General features: G+C 40.0%; 1 protein-coding gene across 3 annotated transcripts in view; it reads right to left on the reverse strand.

Annotated features, from left to right (window-relative positions):
• Positions 1–3803: 3803 nt before the first annotated feature.
• The window catches only part of rc3h2 (ring finger and CCCH-type domains 2), a 31327-nt gene continuing 12870 nt past the window's right edge, over positions 3804–22260 (reverse strand). For 2 of the 3 annotated variants that reach the window (XM_029708598.1, XM_029708599.1), the window contains exons 10-19: positions 21839–22123; positions 21365–21585; positions 20631–21037; positions 20132–20269; positions 19472–19630; positions 11821–12037; positions 11111–11195; positions 8136–8334; positions 7624–7748; positions 3804–7296 (exon numbers count right to left, since the gene is read on the reverse strand). In XM_029708598.1, the coding sequence (XP_029564458.1) occupies positions 7158–7296; positions 7624–7748; positions 8136–8334; positions 11111–11195; positions 11821–12037; positions 19472–19630; positions 20132–20269; positions 20631–21037; positions 21365–21585; positions 21839–22123 (1975 nt within the window). In that variant the 3' untranslated portion in view covers positions 3804–7157. The remainder of the gene's footprint in view (positions 7297–7623; positions 7749–8135; positions 8335–11110; positions 11196–11820; positions 12038–19471; positions 19631–20131; positions 20270–20630; positions 21038–21364; positions 21586–21838; positions 22124–22260) is intronic. The other variant, XM_029708600.1, reaches the window with a different exon arrangement.

Genomic DNA, 22260 nt, shown 5'->3' on the forward strand with positions numbered 1-22260 from the left:
CTTTCTAGGGGGAATCTCGCCACCAAAGCTATCAGAGTCCGACTAAGAAGATCTCAACTCCCCCTTCACTCCTGAGGAGTTCCTCGAGGAAATTATGTCAATGCCTCCTAACAAGTCCCCAGGCCCAGATGGATTTCACAAAGAGTTCTACAAAGCTTTTTGGCCCCAGCTTAGCCCTATTATCATGCCAATGCTGGATGATTTTTGCAAAAACAGAGCTCAGACTCTATGTACACAGCCCGCATTACAGTGTTGCTCAAAAAATACCCTCTATCCTGCTCGTCCTTCCGGCCCATAAGCTTGTTGGAATTTCGACTTTGGCGACCAAATTGCTCGCCAAAAGACTAAACACTCTTCTTCCCGAAAATAAACAAAGCGGACCAAACTGGATTTATTAGAGACAGGTACTCTTCTGATAACATTTGCCATCTTTTTGATATTTTTGATCACGTAAAGGCACAGAAGACCCCTGTCCCACTGGTTTCACTGGATGCTGAGAAGATGTTCGACAGGATGGAGTGGAGCTTTCTGTTCTCAGTTCAATATGGGCCCAAACTTTATTAAATGGATTAGGTCCCTATATTCTCACCCAAATGCCATGGTGACTACTAACGGTCTGAATTCTGACAGGTTCCCTTTGGGACGTGGCACAAGACAAGGATGCTCGCTGTCCACCCTGCTCTATTTGTTGGGGGCGGAGCCTTTGGCGGAGTTGATAAAGAGCAATCCAAGTATTGTGGGTGTTTCTCTAAGTGGCCTTCAGCACAAAATGTCGCTCTACAGGGATGATGTCTCGCTCTACATATCCAACCCTGAGAAATCCATCCCTCCCATTTTAGACACAATTGCTCAGTACGACAAGTTTTCAGGATATAAGACATATTTTAACAAATCCATTGTTTGCCCTCTCCATCTTACACTCACCAGCTCTATGCAGACACTGTCCGTTCCAATGGAAGACACAGGTGTTTCAATACCTTGGGATCTTTGTAACACCAGATCTGAATTGCCTTTTCAAGGAAAATTATCTCCCACTCCTGGATCGAATCAAGAATGATCTCCGAACCTGGATCTCCCTCCCAATTAGCTTAATCGGAAGAATGAATGTTATTCGTATGAACGTCCTCCCTAGATTGAACTATTTATTTCAGATGCTCCCATGCTATCTCCCAGTTTCTTTTTTTCAAAACAACCAACCAAAGCATCACCAAATGTATATGGAGCAGTAAAAAACCTAGGATCAAGTTCTCCACTCTATCGAGAACTAAATCTAAGGGGGGTCTTGCCCTTCCCTGGCTTCAATTCTACTACTATTTTGTCCAAATCCGCAATATGCTAACATGGATCACAAACAGACAAGACTCAATGTGGATTCAGATAGATGGCCAATCCTGTGGTTCATTGCCCCCAAGCTCAATTATATTTATTAATAACTTTAGTGAAGTGGGCAACATAGCCAAAACTTTTGTGATTTACAACACCCTACTAGCATGGAAGGACTGTAAGAAATACCTTGGCATTTCCTCCCCTCACTCGCCTATAGTATGCAACCCAGACTTGCCAAAAGCCCTGAGTCGTGCTAACTTTAATGTTTGGCATACACTAGGGATCAGGACCTTTTCACATCTGTTTCATCAGAACACAACTACACTGAAATCCTTTCAAGAGCTCTGCAGTGAATTCAATGTGCCAAGATACATTTTTTAAAATATATCTTCAAATTAGACATGTAATTTCCTTCTTCACTTCCAAGGGGAGGTTTAGAATGAATCTGAATGAAGTTGAGACCCTTCTTGCTACAGCACAATTCATTAAAAGCAAAATCTCCTACATCCATAGACTCCTTTCTGAGAATATGTGATCCTTCTTTACTCCTTTGAAAATAATCTGGGAAAAGGACCTTAATCTGACTATCAGTGATGAGTTATGGGTGGATGTTTGCGACAGGGTATACTGCTCCTCTACCAATGTAAAAATGAATCTAATTACACATTTTTGTACAAATTGTATTACACCGCAGTGAGACTCCATAGAATTAATACAGACATTTCTCCTGATTGTATATGTGCATGTATTTTGGAGTTGTAGAGAGATTATCAGATTTTGGCAATCTATACATACTGTTGCACAGAACATACTAGATGTACAGTTTGATATGACCCTGTGTCTCTATCTTCTTAATGCCCAGCAGGACTTTGTTCTTGATCCAGACAGAGAAAATGTGTTTATGACTGTCACATACCTTGCTAAGAAATGTATTCTCCTACTGTGGGCTTCTAATTCCTCTCCTACATTTAAAATGTGTATTGCCCAGGTTTGATAGACTCTGATCTCCACTACTCAACTATATTTCTAATTGGACAGAGTGAATGGGGTGATTTGGGAAATGAGTGTATATATATATGTTGTGTAAGGTACTGTAAATTCTTTGCTCGTTGTCTCAGCTAAAGCTGGAAGTAGCTAACATGATCACAGATAGTGCTGCTGCAAATGCATTGTTTGTTTTGTTTTATATTATATTATATTATTTATGGCTGCCACATCTGTGAATGTGGAATGTGTTTTGTTTGTTGATTTGAAAAACAAGAAATCTTAATAAAACTTTAAATGTAAAAAAAATACAGGTACAAAAAAAAAGCTAAAATACAGGTGTGTGTGTGTGTGTGTGTGCGTGCGTGTGTGTGTGTATATGTCTGTGTGGGTGTGTGCATGTGTGCTAAAGTGTGGAGAATCAGAGCAGGTGGTCAGTCCAGTTCAAGTGTTCAGCAGTCTGATGGCTTGTAGATAGAAACTGTCTCTGACCCTGTTGGTATCAGACCTCAAGCTCCGATACGTCTGCACGACGGTAAGGGAGTGAACAGCTATCGGCTGGGGCGTATGGGGTCCTTGACGATGCAGCGGGCCTTCCTCAGGCACCGTTTTGAGTAGATATTCTGGATGAGTGGGAGCATGGTGATGTACTGGGCCATCTTCACCTGAATTTCTTCAGCCGCCTAAGAAAGTAGAGACACTGTTGCGCCCACTTGACAAGAGTGGTGGGGTTGTCATACTAGTGAACCTGCCCTGAAAATTTGCTAAAGATCAGGGTTTCACCAGAAAAGGTGGATGATGAACATATGGTTCCTGTGGAACTCCCCATTGGTCCCGTAACCCTGAGAAATTTTCAGAATCAAAATGCAGGTTTTATCATGACACAGGATAAGACTTGGGTACAGGACGACAGGCAGGCTCGAGTTCAGGGCAGGCAGAATGGTATGGCAGGCGGGCTCAGGGTCAGGGCAGGCAGAAAAAGTCGGAACTGGGAGGACTAGAAAGCAGGGACGACAAAAACAAGAGTAAAGGAGAAACAAGCTGGTAGGCTTGACGAGACTAGACGAACTGGCAACAGATAAATACTTGGGAGGATGGGCGACACCTGGAGGGGGGTGGAGGCAAGCACAAAGACAGGTGAAACAGATCTGGGTGTGACAGGTTTTGCAACACCAAAATGTCAAAGCTCGTTTCATCATGTTCCTGGACTAAAGAGTGTGAAATGTTAGGTCAGAAAAGTTTATATCTACCTCTGACATATTCTCTGACATATTCTGTTTAACTAGAGCTGAAGGGAAAGTGAGTAGGATAGGTATTAGATAACTGCAGCACATGAAACTGAATAGTAACAGCCCACTATATTTAGACATGGTGTATATCACTATATGGCTCTGGTCACAGCCCACCAAAGACCGCAAGATGGAGACACGGTGTCATTCACACTCGCGCTTGATGTTGATCCCAAATCAGTTGAAACAGGACACAGTCACATTATTAGTTTGGTTTTTCATTTATTTTAGCATGCAATGTTTCAGGTACTGAAATCTCCCTCTGATTTCACAGGTAATACTGATTCATCCAAATAGTATCAGAGTATTCTGCTTGGCCACGCTGTCAGTGAAAGAGCAAACAGGAAACAAAGAGAATCAACAAGTCAGGCAGTTGGCTGGTCACATCTGAACACATACTGTATGTACAGCAGATCAAACTAAACCCTGCCTTGCAATGCCATTAGATAAACGAAAGAAAACCTTTCACAAAGTGATATTTCAAATGAAATAAATGGAATACATATTATTCATGTACGTGGACATTTTTAGGTTGTCTCAAGAGTTCCCTCTTTCTGAACATTTATTTGTCCCTCTATAACAATATTTATTGAAATATCTGGTTACATATTGTTGTAAATGAGCAGTAAGTCCATCTAACGATGGTGCCACCTGTAGAAAATAATGATGGATGTGTGTACCATCTTTAATTTCATTTCAATTTCAATTGAACAATAGATTTGCAAAGAAAATGTCTAATACAGACAGAAATATTCAAAAATCAGTTCCATCATAGTTGTACAATTAACAAATAGGCAAATGTTTCCGGCTTACATTAGACCATTCTCTGCTAACTTTGTTAACTATTCAGCAAATTTTCAAAATTCTACTGAAGCAAAATTTACTACATCCAGAGAAAAATACTACAACACAACCAATGATGGTAGTAAGTAAGTAATAATAACAATAAATTGATCATAATCAATAATAAAGCATTTCAAAAGCGGCAAACAGTAAAATGCTGCAGGCAGACTACAATACTTGGCGTGGCCACACAGTGGGCATGTGAAGAACACTTACAGCGCTGGGTGTGTTGTATCACAACTACAGAATCATTCCTCCTTCGCCATAACAACAAGAGGGACTAGCATGCATGACCTGGGGGTGTAGGGTTACACTGGCTGAATAGTGGGTAGTAAGAACATCTGGCAGTGATGGGGTGGGAAGTGTGGTGCGATCAGATCCTTACACCAGTGCTTCATTAGACAGGCACTGGAACACACAGGGGATTCATTCTATCTACATAACTCCCAATAATGTTCTTATTGTACCCAACCCCTTCCCACCAGGGTTATAATACAAATATTGGTATTGAATAAAAACAAAGAAAATAAACATCATAGCAAAATGATAAATCACTCCTTGAACACATTTATGTGGTGAAAAGTTACATTAAACAAGATTATTAATGTAAATACTTGCGCTCATCACCCACAATATTCAGTGCTGAAGATGCGATCAGATCAGTAGCTTAGCAATAGAACTCCTCCCTGAGGGCTGCAGAGACTGGGCTCTAGTACTCCCTGCTGGAACAAACCTGAACTACAGGAGGCAGAGCAGCCTATAATCACAACACTATACTACCCTTCAGCTTGACCAGTTCTAAACCTTAAGAGACGCCGCTGCCATGTCTCCTTTAGGACCAGACCTCCTATGTGTGCCCCACCAAAGGGCCCTGTTGAGACAATTATGAACTCAAGTGATTGATTGTACATAATATGGCACTAAGAAGACTTCTTGAGTCAAAGTCTTATACAGGAAAAGGGAACAAACAACAGAAATATATTAGGCGAGTAATGCTTACAGTAGGCTTACAAAGTATTGACCATCGACAGTCCTTGTGAGAGAGGGAATATACTGTATGTCTGTAGGGAAGTCCTTAAGGGTCAGGAAGCACTGGTCAAGTTGTGTCTCACTCACTAGGCCCGTCTGCCTCCTTTCAGACCGTAACAAAATAAACCCTATTATAAATAGGAGACTTTTCCTAAGTGCTGTAACACTTAGTGTCACCCGAATCTCTTCACCCCTACAGGCAGGAGAAGACAGCAAACAGAATGTTCAGTGCACAAAACTGCAGTAAAATGACACTGACCCTTTTTAGGCCAATGCATGAACAATTATAGCGATCACAAAACGACGACGGACTGTATCGGTTTGACCTTTTGACCAGCAGGAAAAACCCTGATCGAAACACGAACATAGAGACAGACTGATGAATTGGTTTCATTTCTTTAAAAAAAAAAAAAAACGACAACCAAAAACAAAACAAAACAGAGATCCTGATACAAAATATTTCGACTAAACAACTTCACGGAAGTTAGCAATGCTTCAAAGAAAACAAAAAAAGGAAACACATTTTGTAAAAAGTTAGAACAGAGACAAAACAAAGACAGCGTGAAGGAACACTAGATTCACCTGGTGATTTGCTGATCCTCTGTTTATAGTAAACCCAGGTTATGAGTTTGATGCACAGAACTAAAAAGAGCTGATATGTCATGAGATTCCAGAGCACAGATAAATGTCTGTATGATGTATTATTTCATATACAGTACAGTAGATAAGTACGATTCAATCACTGGATGCAGCTGCTCAGACTATAGCAATAAATGACGGTGGAATCTGGCGATCCTATTTAGGATTGTTGATACATGTTGGACTTCCTGGTGTTTTCCATGAATTAACCCGATGGCTAGGCCTAAATATAAGGGGATATTTTACAAACAGCTAAAAAAGAAAGGCCACAATTGTGCACACGTGTGACTGCGGTGACATCGGTGAGATGTCTGACTGATCGTCATCATCTTGGATCTCGTCTATGAAATGCTTGAGACCAACAAATGACACTGCACACAGGGTAACACAGTCTTCTTCCTGTTTCCTTTTTTTTTAAAACATCTTTCATGACCTAAAAACCCTGTTCAATTAGCACTATCCTTTTGAAAGTAAAGACTTGGAATTTTCGACATGCAAATATCATTCCTATGACTACAGATACATAGTATTGTACTGTTATTGTTATCATCCAATATCAACAGATACTGATAGCCTTCACACCCAATAGTGCCCGAGCACCTTCGTCACCTTGTAAACATTGTAGAACTAATGAATAGAAGACTATTGGATGCCATATGAAGCATTTTAAACACCATCATCACCATCCCTGAAGGCAGTGGAGAGCGAGCAGGTCACACAAACAAACATATGATCAAAACCAAGAACAACAAAAAAATAAACAAGAAACCAATTGATTGAAAACCCTGCCGTGTGAGAAAAGAGGAAATACCATGGAGCCTATTGGTGTTTGTGTCTAAACCAGAAGTCTCTCTTTGTCACGTTCGAAAACGACACTACCTGTCGTCTAAAGGAGCATACTGTACAGCATGTACCCTTTTTACTAGTGATATTAGGGGGGGGGGGTGAGACCTGATCGGTGTCTGATGATACAGGCCTGTACAACCCTATGATGTTACTGTGACAGCGGCTGTAGGAGCTTTGTAGCGGTGGGGTGTCTCTGCCCTCTCAACTGCCGTTGAGGAGCATCTCAGGGCCTGTGTTGGGGCGAGGGCCCATGTCCCCAAGCCTTGGAGGGCCGGTTCTCATCATCAGCTTCCCCACGCTGAGGCCTCCTGAGCCCAGACCGCCAGGGGAGAGAGACTTCCTGGAACACAGAGGTACAGAGATGGGCTCCGATCAGTGAACAAGAAACAGAAGAGATCAGAGAAGCTGCAGTACGGGAGCACATGTTATTTTTAGGTCAAGTTTTCTCACCCAAGTGTACGTGGTGTGTGTATGACCACGTTATGACCACGTTTGCCAAAAATAATTGCCCCTTGGGGATAAATAAAGTTTATTGAATTGAATTGATTGTCCTAGATGAGGTAAGGACCACATCAATATTCAGCCTTGCTATTGGCGTGATTAGTGTTTACTTGTCTCGTGTTGCCAGACACTGGTTGAGGCGAGGATAGTCGTTGACCCAGCTCACCTGAAGGCCATCTTCTTCAGCAGGTGAGCCTCCATCTTGTCAGCGGACAGCTTGTCTGTCTGGCTCCTCTGGGGTTCACTGCTGGGAGGGGTGAGGAGGTGGGGGTCCCTTAGCTCAAGGGACTCCTAGGACATCCAGATAAGAAGTCCGTCAGATGTAATAGAAAAACAGTCACACAGAGATGACATCACTCAAGCCCATGCTGTACCATTGCACCACATTACAGTTCCCACACAGATCCTCCCTTAGGAGGACAGAGACAAATTATGAATCAATCAATCAATCAATCAATCATTCAATCAATGAATTAATGAGACTCATTAAGAGGACATTGGCTGCGTTTACACAGGCAGCCCAATTCTGTCAGTTCTTTGTCTCTTGACCAATGCGAACAGCTCTGAAAAAGATCTGATGTGAAAATATATGATGTGATTGGTCAAAAGACCAATTAGTGGGAAAAAGATCAGAACTGGAATGCCTGTGTAAACACAGCCATAACGACTTCACTGCACCTCAGATTGTTGACTGTTGTCCTGCAGGTCAATGTCCTCCATGTCCAGTACAGACAGCTCCAGCTCAATGTCTCTGTCCGGTTCGCTCTCTGTCGTGTCCGTACAGTAGTCCGTCTGCAGCAGGTCTCCTGCACCAGTCTTCTCTCCACTGCTGAAGGACCGCTCACGTGCAGAAAGCTCACACACTCCCAGCTGGTCACTGTGGACACACAGGAAATAATCAACAATATCTTCACTGTATGTGCTGCTTCAGATATTCAAAGTGACAGTAAAACAGTGCCTTTACACTGTAATGTTATTTCATGTGCATTCTGAGTGAAATGATGTAAATAGCTGAGGTACTGACAGTAAAGAGAGAGACTTGTGGAGTACAGAGGACTAGATTCCCCACTCCAATCATAAACACAGAGACTGTAAGTCAGAGTCAGAACGTGAACAGGCAGCAAACAAGCAGAGAGCTTAGAGAACCGCTCTATTTATAGTCTAAGGAGAGAGAAAAGGAACCGACTGCAGCACAATGAGAGGAGGAGAGGAGAGGAGGAGGAGGAGAGGAGAGGGTTGAAAACAACACCTCCTACACAGTCACGGCGAGCAAGCGAACGCTCCGCTGCAAACATACAGGAGGACATCGAAGTAAAACGAACTCCCCAAAAAATACAGAAATAAAAGAAAACAGGACAATGCCTTTGTTTAGGGGAAAGAGAGAAAGGGGGTGATGAAATAGGGTATGCAGTATAGTACAGTAAAGTATAGTATGGCACAGAGTCTATACTGTAGTACAGTAAAGTATAGTATGGCACAGAGTCTATACTGTAGTACAGTAAAGTATAGTATGGCACAGAGTCTATACTGTAGTACAGTAAAGTATAGTATGGCACAGAGTCTATACTGTAGTACAGTAAAGTATAGTACAGCGTCTATACTGTAGTACAGTAAAGTATAGTATGGTACAGCGTCTATACTGTAGTACAGTAAAGTATAGTATGGCACAGAGTATATACTGTAGTACAGTAAAGTATAGTACAGCGTCTATACTGTAGTACAGTAAAGTATAGTATGGTACAGAGTCTATACTGTAGTACAGTAAAGTATAGTATGGCACAGCGTCTATACTGTAGTACAGTAAAGTATAGTATGGCACAGAGTCTATACTGTAGTACAGTAAAGTATAGTATGGCACAGAGTCTATACTGTAGTACAGTAAAGTATAGTATGGCACAGAGTCTATACTGTAGTACAGTAAAGTATAGTATGGCACAGAGTCTATACTGTAGTACAGTAAAGTATAGTATGGTACAGCGTCTATACTGTAGTACAGTAAAGTATAGTATGGCACAGAGTCTATACTGTAGTACAGTAAAGTATAGTATGGTACAGAGTCTATACTGTAGTACAGTAAAGTATAGTATGGCACAGAGTCTATACTGTAGTACAGTATAGTATGGTACAGCGTCTATACTGTAGTACAGTAAAGTATAGTATGGTACAGAGTCTATACTGTAGTACAGTAAAGTATAGTATGGTACAGCGTCTATACTGTAGTACAGTAAAGTATAGTATGGTACAGAGTCTATACTGTAGTACAGTAAAGTATAGTATGGCACAGAGTCTATACTGTAGTACAGTAAAGTATAGTATGGTACAGCGTCTATACTGTAGTACAGTAAAGTATATTATGGTACAGCGTCTATACTGTAGTACAGTAAAGTATAGTATGGTACAGCGTCTATACTGTAGTACAGTAAAGTATAGTACAGCGTCTATACTGTAGTACAGTAAAGTATAGTATGGTACAGAGTCTATACTGTAGTACAGTAAAGTATCGTATGGTACAGCGTCTATACTGTAGTACAGTAAAGTATAGTATGGTACAGAGTCTATACTGTAGTACAGTAAAGTATAGTATGGCACAGAGTCTATACTGTAGTACAGTAAAGTATAGTATGACACAGAGTATATACTGTAGTACAGTAAAGTATAGTATGGCACAGAGTCTATACTGTAGTACAGTAAAGTATAGTATGGCACAGAGTCTATACTGTAGTACAGTAAAGTATAGTATGGCACAGAGTCTATACTGTAGTACAGTAAAGTATAGTATGGTACAGAGTCTATACTGTAGTACAGTAAAGTATAGTATGGCACAGAGTCTATACTGTAGTACAGTAAAGTATAGTATGGTACAGCGTCTATACTGTAGTACAGTAAAGTATAGTATGGCACAGAGTCTATACTGTAGTACAGTAAAGTATAGTATGGTACAGAGTCTATACTGTAGTACAGTAAAGTATAGTATGGCACAGAGTCTATACTGTAGTACAATAAAGTATAGTATGGTACAGCGTCTATACTGTAGTACAGTAAAGTATAGTATGGTACAGAGTCTATACTGTAGTACAGTAAAGTATAGTATGGTACAGAGTCTATACTGTAGTACAGTAAAGTATAGTATGGCACAGAGTCTATACTGTAGTACAGTAAAGTATAGTATGGTACAGCGTCTATACTGTAGTACAGTAAAGTATATTATGGTACAGCGTCTATACTGTAGTACAGTAAAGTATAGTATGGTACAGCGTCTATACTGTAGTACAGTAAAGTATAGTACAGCGTCTATACTGTAGTACAGTAAAGTATAGTATGGTACAGAGTCTATACTGTAGTACAGTAAAGTATAGTATGGTACAGAGTCTATACTGTAGTACAGTAAAGTATAGTATGGCACAGAGTCTATACTGTAGTACAGTAAAGTATAGTATGATACAGAGTCTATACTGTAGTACAGTAAAGTATAGTATGGTACAGAGTCTATACTGTAGTACAGTAAAGTATAGTATGGCACAGAGTCTATACTGTAGTACAGTAAAGTATAGTATGGTACAGAGTCTATACTGTAGTACAGTAAAGTACAGTATGGTACAGAGTCTATACTGTAGTACAGTAAAGTATAGTATGGTACAGAGTCAATACTGTACCTCTCTAGGAAACTAGAGTGGCTGGATGAGTCAGACCCACGGGAGCTCCACCTGTAGTCACCGTGACCGATGTGCGGACCATAATCTGGAATATAAAACAAGCGTAGATTTAGAATAATAACAACCTACAACAATGTATTTCCTCGCCCTTCACACTATGCTGAAGTGAATACACGGGAGCGCTGACTACAGTGAACCGGGCTCCACTGAGCCTGCAGAGAGCCTGGGTGCATTCAGGGCCTGGAGATGAAGGACAACTTTCATTTATATTCACACTTTAATCCCTCCACATGTTAACACGTTTCTGCTCTGTGCTAGTATAGCAGCCGGTCCGAGCGAGCTCTGCACCTCTTTGGAATCGAAGGTATTTATTTCTAAACAGAATGTTCCACATTCATTACATTAAATTACAAATGAATAATAATTCAAAATGATTGACGGTTTTAACATGGAATAACTTTCTTAATTCATAACTACTGCTGTCATTTCAGCCCAGGTGTCGGTTCCACCAAGTACACACCATCAGAGTGATTACAAGTCAAATGGTATAGCAGAATTGACAGGAAGTCAACATTAGGGGCAACATTTTACTTCTACATGTTAGAACCCTTTTCCCCCGCTGTAACCGAAAGGTTTGAACCCAAGTTTCCTGTTAATACAGTGTATTAACCCGCTAAGCTAAAGCCTAGCCACCACTATCCCCTCCTCACCTCTGAAGTTGATGGGGGTGGTGCTGTTGCTTCCCTGGCAGGCTGTGGCCTGGACGGGGTCAGTGGTGTGGTAACCTGTACGAGAGGCGCGGGAGATAGCCCCCCATTTAGAGATGATGGGTCCCTCTCCAAATGGGATGATGGGATCCTCGTCTTTCAGACGACGGTACGGCTCAAACGTGTGTAGCCACCGCTTCCTTTCACCATTATCTACTTCCTGGAAGATACAGCATTTTATATAGTGAAGTCATTGGAAGTTGCACTAGTGTCATTACATAAGAACATACATATTCATGATTTCTCTCAACGTTTAGGTTGAGATTTCTATTTGATTACTTTTCCTAAGCCATACTTCAATGTAGAGACAATGAGTCATCATGATGTACAGTACCCAATCAAATGTGTTTGTCGTGTTATGTTCCTTAGGGCATATTAATATAAGTCGGAGTTGATATATATTATTGTTTCTAAGAGGGTGTGTGGTTGATATATGAGTTGATATATAGTATTGTTTCTAAGAGGGTGTGTAGATGATATATGAGTTGATATATAGTATTGTTTCTAAGAGGGTGTGTGGTTGATATATGAGTTGATATATAGTTGTGTTTCTAAGAGGGTGTGTGGTTGATATATGAGTTGATATATAGTTGTGTTTCTAAGAGGGTGTGTGGTTGATATATGAGTTGATATATAGTTGTGTTTCTAAGAGGGTGTGTGGTTGATATATGAGTTGATATATAGTTGCGTTTCTAAGAGGGTGTGTGGTTGATATATGAGTTGATATATAGTTGCGTTTCTAAGAGGGTGTGTGGTTGATATATGAGTTGATATATAGTTGCGTTTCTAAGAGGGTGTGTGGTTGATATATGAGTTGATATATAGTTGCGTTTCTAAGAGGGTGTGTGGTTGATATATGAGTTGATATATAGTTGTGTTTCTAAGAGGGTGTGTAGATGATATATGAGTTGATATATAGTTGTGTTTCTAAGAGGGTGTGTGGTTGATATATGAGTTGATATATAGTTGTGTTTCTAAGAGGGTGTGTGGTTGATATATGAGTTGATATATAGTTGTGTTTCTAAGAGGGTGTGTGGTTGATATATGAGTTGATATATAGTTGTGTTTCTAAGAGGGTGTGTGGTTGATATATGAGTTGATATATAGTTGCGTTTCTAAGAGGGTGTGTGGTTGATATATGAGTTGATATATAGTTGCGTTTCTAAGAGGGTGTGTAGATGATATATGAGTTGATATATAGTTGTGTTTCTAAGAGGGTGTGTGGTTGATATATGAGTTGATATATAGTTGTGTTTCTAAGAGGGTGTGTGGTTGATATATGAGTTGATATTTTGTTGTGTTTCTAAGAGGGTGTGTAGATGATATATGAGTTGATATATAGTTGTGTTTCTAAGAGGGTGTGTGGTTGATATATGAGTTGATATATAGTTGTGTTTCTAAGAGGGTGTGTGGTTGATATATGAGTTGATATATAGTTGTGTTTCTAAGAGGGTGTGTGGTTGATATATGAGTTGATATATAGTTGTGTTTCTAAGAGGGTGTGTGGTTGATATATGAGTTGATATATAGTTGTGTTTCTAAGAGGGTGTGTGGTTGATATATGAGTTGATATATAGTATTGTTTCTAAGAGGGTGTGTTGTTGATATATGAGTTGATATATAGTTGTGTTTCTAAGAGGGTGTGTGGTTAATATATGAGTTGATATATAGTTGTGTTTCTAAGAGGGTGTGTAGATGATATTTGAGCTGATATATAGTTGTGTTTCTAAGAGGGTGTGTGGTTGATATATGAGTTGATATATAGTTGTGTTTCTAAGAGGGTGTGTGGTTGATATATGAGTTGATATATAGTTGTGTTTCTAAGAGGGTGTGTTGTTGATATATAGTTGTGTTTCTAAGAGGGTGTGTGGTTGATATATGAGTTGATATATAGTTGTGTTTCTAAGAGGGTGTGTGGTTGATATATGAGTTGATATATAGTTGTGTTTCTAAGAGGGTGTGTAGATGATATATGAGTTGATATATAGTTGTGTTTCTAAGAGGGTGTGTGGTTGATATATGAGTTGATATATAGTATTGTTTCTAAGAGGGTGTGTAGATGATATATGAGTTGATATATAGTTGTGTTTCTAAGAGGGTGTGTGGTTGATATCTGAGTTGATATATAGTTGTGTTTCTAAGAGGGTGTGTAGATGATATATGAGTTGATATATAGTTGTGTTTCTAAGAGGGTGTGTGGTTGATATATGAGTTGATATATAGTTGCATTTCTAAGAGGGTGTGTGGTTGATATATGAGTTGATATATTGTTGTGTTTCTAAGAGGGTGTGTAGATGATATATGAGTTGATATATAGTTGTGTTTCTAAGAGGGTGTGTGGTTGATATATGAGATGATATATAGTTGTGTTTCTAAGAGGGTGTGTGGTTGATATATGAGTTGATATATAGTATTGTTTCTAAGAGGGTGTGTTGTTGATATATGAGTTGATATATAGTTGTGTTTCTAAGAGGGTGTGTGGTTGATATATGAGTTGATATATAGTTGTGTTTCTAAGAGGGTGTGTGGTTGATATATGAGTTGATATATAGTTGTGTTTCTAAGAGGGTGTGTGGTTGATATATGAGTTGATATATAGTTGTGTTTCTAAGAGGGTGTGTGGTTGATATATGAGTTGATATATAGTTGTGTTTCTAAGAGGGTGTGTGGTTGATATATGAGTTGATATATAGTTGTGTTTCTAAGAGGGTGTGTGGTTGATATATGAGTTGATATATAGTATTGTTTCTAAGAGGGTGTGTTGTTGATATATGAGTTGATATATAGTTGTGTTTCTAAGAGGGTGTGTGGTTAATATATGAGTTGATATATAGTTGTGTTTCTAAGAGGGTGTGTAGATGATATTTGAGCTGATATATAGTTGTGTTTCTAAGAGGGTGTGTGGTTGATATATGAGTTGATATATAGTTGTGTTTCTAAGAGGGTGTGTGGTTGATATATGAGTTGATATATAGTTGTGTTTCTAAGAGGGTGTGTTGTTGATATATAGTTGTGTTTCTAAGAGGGTGTGTGGTTGATATATGAGTTGATATATAGTTGTGTTTCTAAGAGGGTGTGTGGTTGATATATGAGTTGATATATAGTTGTGTTTCTAAGAGGGTGTGTAGATGATATATGAGTTGATATATAGTTGTGTTTCTAAGAGGGTGTGTGGTTGATATATGAGTTGATATATAGTATTGTTTCTAAGAGGGTGTGTAGATGATATATGAGTTGATATATAGTTGTGTTTCTAAGAGGGTGTGTGGTTGATATCTGAGTTGATATATAGTTGTGTTTCTAAGAGGGTGTGTAGATGATATATGAGTTGATATATAGTTGTGTTTCTAAGAGGGTGTGTGGTTGATATATGAGTTGATATATAGTTGCATTTCTAAGAGGGTGTGTGGTTGATATATGAGTTGATATATTGTTGTGTTTCTAAGAGGGTGTGTAGATGATATATGAGTTGACATAAAGTTGTGTTTCTAAGAGGGTGTGTGGTTGATATATGAGATGATATATAGTTGTGTTTCTAAGAGGGTGTGTGGTTGATATATGAGTTGATATATAGTATTGTTTCTAAGAGGGTGTGTTGTTGATATATGAGTTGATATATAGTTGTGTTTCTAAGAGGGTGTGTGGTTGATATATGAGTTGATATAAAGTTGTGTTTCTAAGAAGGTGTGTGGTTGATATATGAGTTGATATATAGTTGTGTTTCTAAGAGGGTGTGTGGTTGATATATGAGTTGATATATAGTTGTGTTTCTAAGAGGGTGTGTAGATGATATATGAGTTGATATATAGTTGTGTTTCTAAGAGGGTGTGTTGTTGATATATGAGTTGATATATAGTTGTGTTTCTAAGAGGGTGTGTGGTTAATATATGAGTTGATATATAGTTGTGTTTCTAAGAGGGTGTGTGGTTGATATATGAGTTGATATATAGTTGTGTTTCTAAGAGGGTGTGTGGTTGATATATGAGTTGATATATAGTTGTGTTTCTAAGAGGGTGTGCGGTTGTTATATGAGTTGATATATAGTTGTGTTTCTAAGAGGGTGTGTTGTTGATATATAGTTGTGTTTCTAAGAGGGTGTGTGGTTGATATATGAGTTGATATATAGTTGTGTTTCTAAGAGGGTGTGTGGTTGATATATGAGTTGATATATAGTTGTGTTTCTAAGAGGGTGTGTGGTTGATATATGAGTTGATATATAGTTGTGTTTCTAAGAGGGTGTGTGGTTGATATATGAGTTGATATATAGTTGTGTTTCTAAGAGGGTGTGTAGATGATATATAGTTGTGTTTCTAAGAGGGTGTGTGGTTGATATATGAGTTGATATATAGTTGTGTTTCTAAGAGGGTGTGTGGTTGATATATGAGTTGATATATAGTTGCGTTTCTAAGAGGGTGTGTGGTTGATATATGAGTTGATATATAGTATTGTTTCTAAGAGGATGTGTTGTTGATATATGAGTTGATATATAGTTGTGTTTCTAAGAGGGTGTGTGGTTAATATATGAGTTGATATATAGTTGTGTTTCTAAGAGGGTGTGTGGTTGATATATGAGTTGATATATAGTTGTGTTTCTAAGAGGGTGTGTGGTTGATATATGAGTTGATATATAGTTGTGTTTCTAAGAGGGTGTGTGGTTGATATATGAGTTGATATATAGTTGTGTTTCTAAGAGGGTGTGTTGTTGATATATAGTTGTGTTTCTAAGAGGGTGTGTGGTTGATATGAGTTGATATATAGTTGTGTTTCTAAGAGGGTGTGTGGTTGATATATGAGTTGATATATAGTTGTGTTTCTAAGAGGGTGTGTGGTTGATATATGAGTTGATATATAGTTGTGTTTCTAAGAGGGTGTGTGGTTGATATATGAGTTGATATATAGTTGTGTTTCTAAGAGGGTGTGTTGTTGATATATAGTTGTGTTTCTAAGAGGGTGTGTGGTTGATATGAGTTGATATATAGTTGTGTTTCTAAGAGGGTGTGTGGTTGATATATGAGTTGATATATAGTTGTGTTTCTAAGAGGGTGTGTGGTTGATATATGAGTTGATATATAGTTGTGTTTCTAAGAGGGTGTGCGGTTGTTATATGAGTTGATATATAGTTGTGTTTCTAAGAGGGTGTGTTGTTGATATATAGTTGTGTTTCTAAGAGGGTGTGTGGTTGATATATGAGTTGATATATAGTTGTATTTCTAAGAGGGTGTGTGGTTGATATATGAGTTGATATATAGTTGTGTTTCTAAGAGGGTGTGTGGTTGATATATGAGTTGATATATAGTTGTGTTTCTAAGAGGGTGTGTGGTTGATATATGAGTTGATATATAGTTGTGTTTCTAAGAGGGTGTGTAGATGATATATAGTTGTGTTTCTAAGAGGGTGTGTGGTTGATATATGAGTTGATATATAGTTGTGTTTCTAAGAGGGTGTGTGGTTGATATATGAGTTGATATATAGTTGCGTTTCTAAGAGGGTGTGTGGTTGATATATGAGTTGATATATAGTATTGTTTCTAAGAGGATGTGTTGTTGATATATGAGTTGATATATAGTTGTGTTTCTAAGAGGGTGTGTGGTTAATATATGAGTTGATATATAGTTGTGTTTCTAAGAGGGTGTGTGGTTGATATATGAGTTGATATATAGTTGTGTTTCTAAGAGGGTGTGTGGTTGATATATGAGTTGATATATAGTTGTGTTTCTAAGAGGGTGTGTGGTTGATATATGAGTTGATATATAGTTGTGTTTCTAAGAGGGTGTGTTGTTGATATATAGTTGTGTTTCTAAGAGGGTGTGTGGTTGATATATGAGTTGATATATAGTTGTGTTTCTAAGAGGGTGTGTGGTTGATATATGAGTTGATATATAGTTGTGTTTCTAAGAGGGTGTGTGGTTGATATATGAGTTGATATATAGTTGTGTTTCTAAGAGGGTGTGTTGTTGATATATAGTTGTGTTTCTAAGAGGGTGTGTGGTTGATATGAGTTGATATATAGTTGTGTTTCTAAGAGGGTGTGTGGTTGATATATGAGTTGATATATAGTTGTGTTTCTAAGAGGGTGTGTGGTTGATATATGAGTTGATATATAGTTGTGTTTCTAAGAGGGTGTGTGGTTGATATATGATTTGATATATAGTTGTGTTTCTAAGAGGGTGTGTGGTTGATATATGAGTTGATATATAGTTGTGTTTCTAAGAGGGTGTGTGGTTGATATATGAGTTGATATATAGTTGTATTTCTAAGAGGGTGTGTGGTTGATATATGAGTTGATATATAGTTGTGTTTCTAAGAGGGTGTGTGGTTGATATATGAGTTGATATAGTTGTATTTCTAAGAGGGTGTGTGGTGATATATGAGTTGATATATAGTTGTGTTTCTAAGAGGGTGTGTGGTTGATATATGAGTTGATATATAGTTGTGTTTCTAAGAGGGTGTGTGGTTGATATATGAGTTGATATATAGTTGTGTTTCTAAGAGGGTGTGTGGTTGATATATGAGTTGATATATAGTTGTGTTTCTAAGAGGGTGTGTAGATGATATATGAGTTGATATATAGTTGTGTTTCTAAGAGGGTGTGTGGTTGATATATGAGTTGATATATAGTTGTGTTTCTAAGAGGGGGTGTGGTTGATATATGAGTTGATATATAGTTGTGTTTCTAAGAGGGTGTGTGGTTGATATATGAGTTGATATAGTTGTATTTCTAAGAGGGTGTGTGGTTGATATATGAGTTGATATATAGTTGTGTTTCTAAGAGGGTGTGTGGTTGATATATGAGTTGATATATAGTTGTGTTTCTAAGAGGGTGTGTGGTTGATATATGAGTTGATATATAGTTGTGTTTCTAAGAGGGTGTGTGGTTGATATATGAGTTGATATATAGTTGTGTTTCTAAGAGGGTGTGTAGATGATATATGAGTTGATATATAGTTGTGTTTCTAAGAGGGTGTGTGGTTGATATATGAGTTGATATATAGTTGTGTTTCTAAGAGGGGGTGTGGTTGATATATGAGTTGATATATAGTTGTGTTTCTAAGAGGGTGTGTGGTTGATATATGAGTTGATATATAGTTGCGTTTCTAAGAGGGTGTGTGGTTGATATATGAGTTGATATATAGTTGTGTTTCTAAGAGGGTGTGTAGATGATATATGAGTTGATATATAGTTGTGTTTCTAAGAGGGTGTGTGGTTGATATATGAGTTGATATATAGTTGTGTTTCTAAGAGGGTGTGTGGTTGATATATGAGTTGATATATAGTTGTGTTTCTAAGCGGGTGTGTGGTTGATATATGAGTTGATATATAGTTGTGTTTCTAAGAGGGTGTGTGGTTGATATATGAGTTGATATATAGTTGTGTTTCTAAGAGGGTGTGTGGTTGATATATGAGTTGATATATAGTTGTGTTTCTAAGAGGAGGTGTGGTTGATATATGAGTTGATATATAGTTGTGTTTCTAAGAGGGTGTGTGGTTGATATATGAGTTGATATATCGTTGTGTTTCTAAGAGGAGGTGTGGTTGATATATGAGTTGATATATGTTTTGTTTTTTACAAGCGTGTGTGTGTGGGTAGACTCACTGAGTGTTCGGAGCAGGAGTGAGCTGAGGCGTTGTGATGCTCTGCTTCAAAGGGGCTGATGCAGGTACTAATGGTACCACAGGACCAGGGAGAGTAGTGGGCCAGACGCTCCTCACCACGGTACTTACAGTTCATACACTGATCACCTCCACTGTCATGCTGATAGAGAGAGAGGAGGGGAGGGAGGGGGGGGAGGGGGAGAGAGAGAGAGAGAGAGAGAGAGAGAAAGAGAGAGAGAGAGAGAGATAATAAGGAGGAATGGAGAGGAGGAGAGAAAGTCACAAAATGAAGTGAAAGGTTGAAACTGTATTTGATTAATATCCCTGCTTTTGTCTCCCTCAGAGGACTCCCACAAACATAATGTGACTATCTATGCTTTAGCTACCAGTTGCCCAGCAACAGTCACACTCTAAAATAGCTTTGTATTCAACACATATTTTGGGTCAGGATCAAAGCCCACACAAACAACACATAGAGGACTGTATATGTGAGCATTTCTAGACCTTCATTTCATGGGGCATAGGAGTGGATAAAACTGATTACAGTATGCCATTTACACTTGTTCTATGCACAAACTGTCATTCTATGTCTCTCTCTCTCTCTCTCTTGTGTTCATAATGTATGCATTAACACACTCTGCGTACGTGCAGGCCTACGTACCTCTGCACCAAAGTCTACGGTGAAGACGGGGGAGGACTGGGAGGGCCTGTTCATGTTGTCGTGGTGATGGTGTGCCCATTGCTCCTGTTTCCGCTTGAACAGATCCTCGTATCCGAGAGGAACACGCCCATAAGAGTCCTGGAGAGTGAGAGACAGTGAGAGAGAGTGAGAGAGAAAGAGAGAGAAAAAGAGAGAGCGAGAGGGGGAGAGAAGGAAAGAGGTAAAGAGAGAGGGTTAGGATTGGGTGAGAGTTCCCCCCCATGTACAATAAACATCTACGACAACATTAATTGTAGCCTTCAAAAGTCGATCAAATAGGAAGAAGAGGGGAGGAGGAGGGCAACGAGGAGGGGAAGCGGAGGAGGTGGAAGAGAAGATGTGGGTGAGAATGAGTTTGCTGAGCTGAGTGGGAGGAGAGGCAGGAGGACAGGGGAAAGACATGACAAAGCCAGTCGTGTTAAGGAGCGCGCATGCGGAGGCGGCTATACTGCACCCGTACCCTGTGCAGCGCTGCTCTGTGCTCCCCCGCCGAGCAGTAGGGACTGTCCAGGGAGGCATATCTCTCTCGGAGGGGGGGCTGGTACACAGAGGAGTGCAGCACCTCGGGAGGCAGGGAGTTACTCCTGGCATCCTCGCGGTGGTACAGCTGGGGTCTCCACATACGCCGACTGTCATACAGGGGAGCATAGCCACCATGGGCCGGGGCCAGGGGCCCGTACTGGGGGGCCGGCGGGGGGCCGTAGGGAGAAGGACCCGCTCGCTCCCGTGGTGGGGGGAAGGAGGGGTGCTGCTCGGAGTACGGAGGGGCCATGGAAGGCGGCAGAGAGGACTCGAGGACGTGGCTGGAACGCAGGAAGCGGGTCATGCAGGGTTTGTGGTGGTGCATTGTAGAGGTGTAGTAGTTACCTAGAGGAGCAGGGAGGGGGAGAGGACATCAGTGAGTCTAGAAAAGGCTGTTTCAAACAGTATTTCAATGATGAAAGAGTACACAAAAAGGCCCAGGAACAAATGAAAGGTTGAATCACTTCTATGTTACGTTCATTAAAAAGCAATAATAAGAGGGTTGGATAGAGTGAAAGAGTGATCAGAGTGAATAGAATGGCAATGCAAATGAGCAGTTTAGCTAATTCTGGCACTATTACCAGGCAGTAACAGAGTTACCTCTGCTATTGTCTCTGTTAATGAAATGATATAAACACTGTCTCTGAAATGTGGTGCCATGGCTCTGCTCACTGGCTGGCTGGTAGGGCTGTGTGTCGTAGGGAGGTCGGGAGTCCTGGTAGTACAGTTCAGAGGACTGAGGCTGGTGGGGAGGAGGCTGGTGAGGGGGTCCTCTCATTAGGAAGTGCCCTTGTTTGGGATGACCAGAGCCACACTCTACCCTAGACCCCGGACCATGGGGAGAAGGAGCTGAGGAGTGGTTTACAGGCGTCTTTGGAGGAGAAACAGACTTCCTGATAGAGAGAGAGAGAGAGAGAGGATGTCAGACTAGAAATACAACAGGTCTCGCTAAATCCAGATGACACATTAAAGCCAGCGGAAACATTCCACTTTCAACTTGAACGTTTAATACTCGTTCAGTGATGAGTCATCATCATGAATAACAATACACAGTAGGTGAAAGTAGGTGAAACCACAGTCAGTAGGTGAAACCACAGTCGGTAGGTGAAGCCACAGTCAGTAAGTGAAAGTATTCAAGTGTCTTACTGTTCCATAGAGCCAGATGAGGAGCGGCTGGAGCCTGTGAGTCCGTTGGCTCCGTTATCAACAGACCTCTCCCTCTTCATCTCCTCCATCATGTTGCCTCCCCTGGGGATGAGCTGGGGGTGTGTGGACCCCTCTGTTAGGGACCCCGACCCCACCTTGTCTGAGCCCTTCAGTCCCCCAGCGCAGGCCTCCTCTCCTGAGTCGCCCCCCTCACTACCCATACTCCCCTGGGCTAGGGGGAAGGGCCGGCCCACGCCACTGATCTTCTTGTTTCTCATTCTGTACCTTGAAGTGGGGGGGGAGTGAGTGAAAAAGAGAGAGAGGGAGCGAGAGCAAGAGAGAGGGAGAGAGAAAGAGGGAGAGAAAGAGGGAGAGAAAGAGGGAGCAAGAGAGAGGGAGAGAGAAAGAGGGAGAGAAAGAGG

The sequence above is a fragment of the Salmo trutta genome, chromosome 23 (genome assembly GCF_901001165.1).
Source record: "Salmo trutta chromosome 23, fSalTru1.1, whole genome shotgun sequence".
Taxonomy (NCBI): Eukaryota; Metazoa; Chordata; class Actinopteri; order Salmoniformes; family Salmonidae; genus Salmo; species Salmo trutta.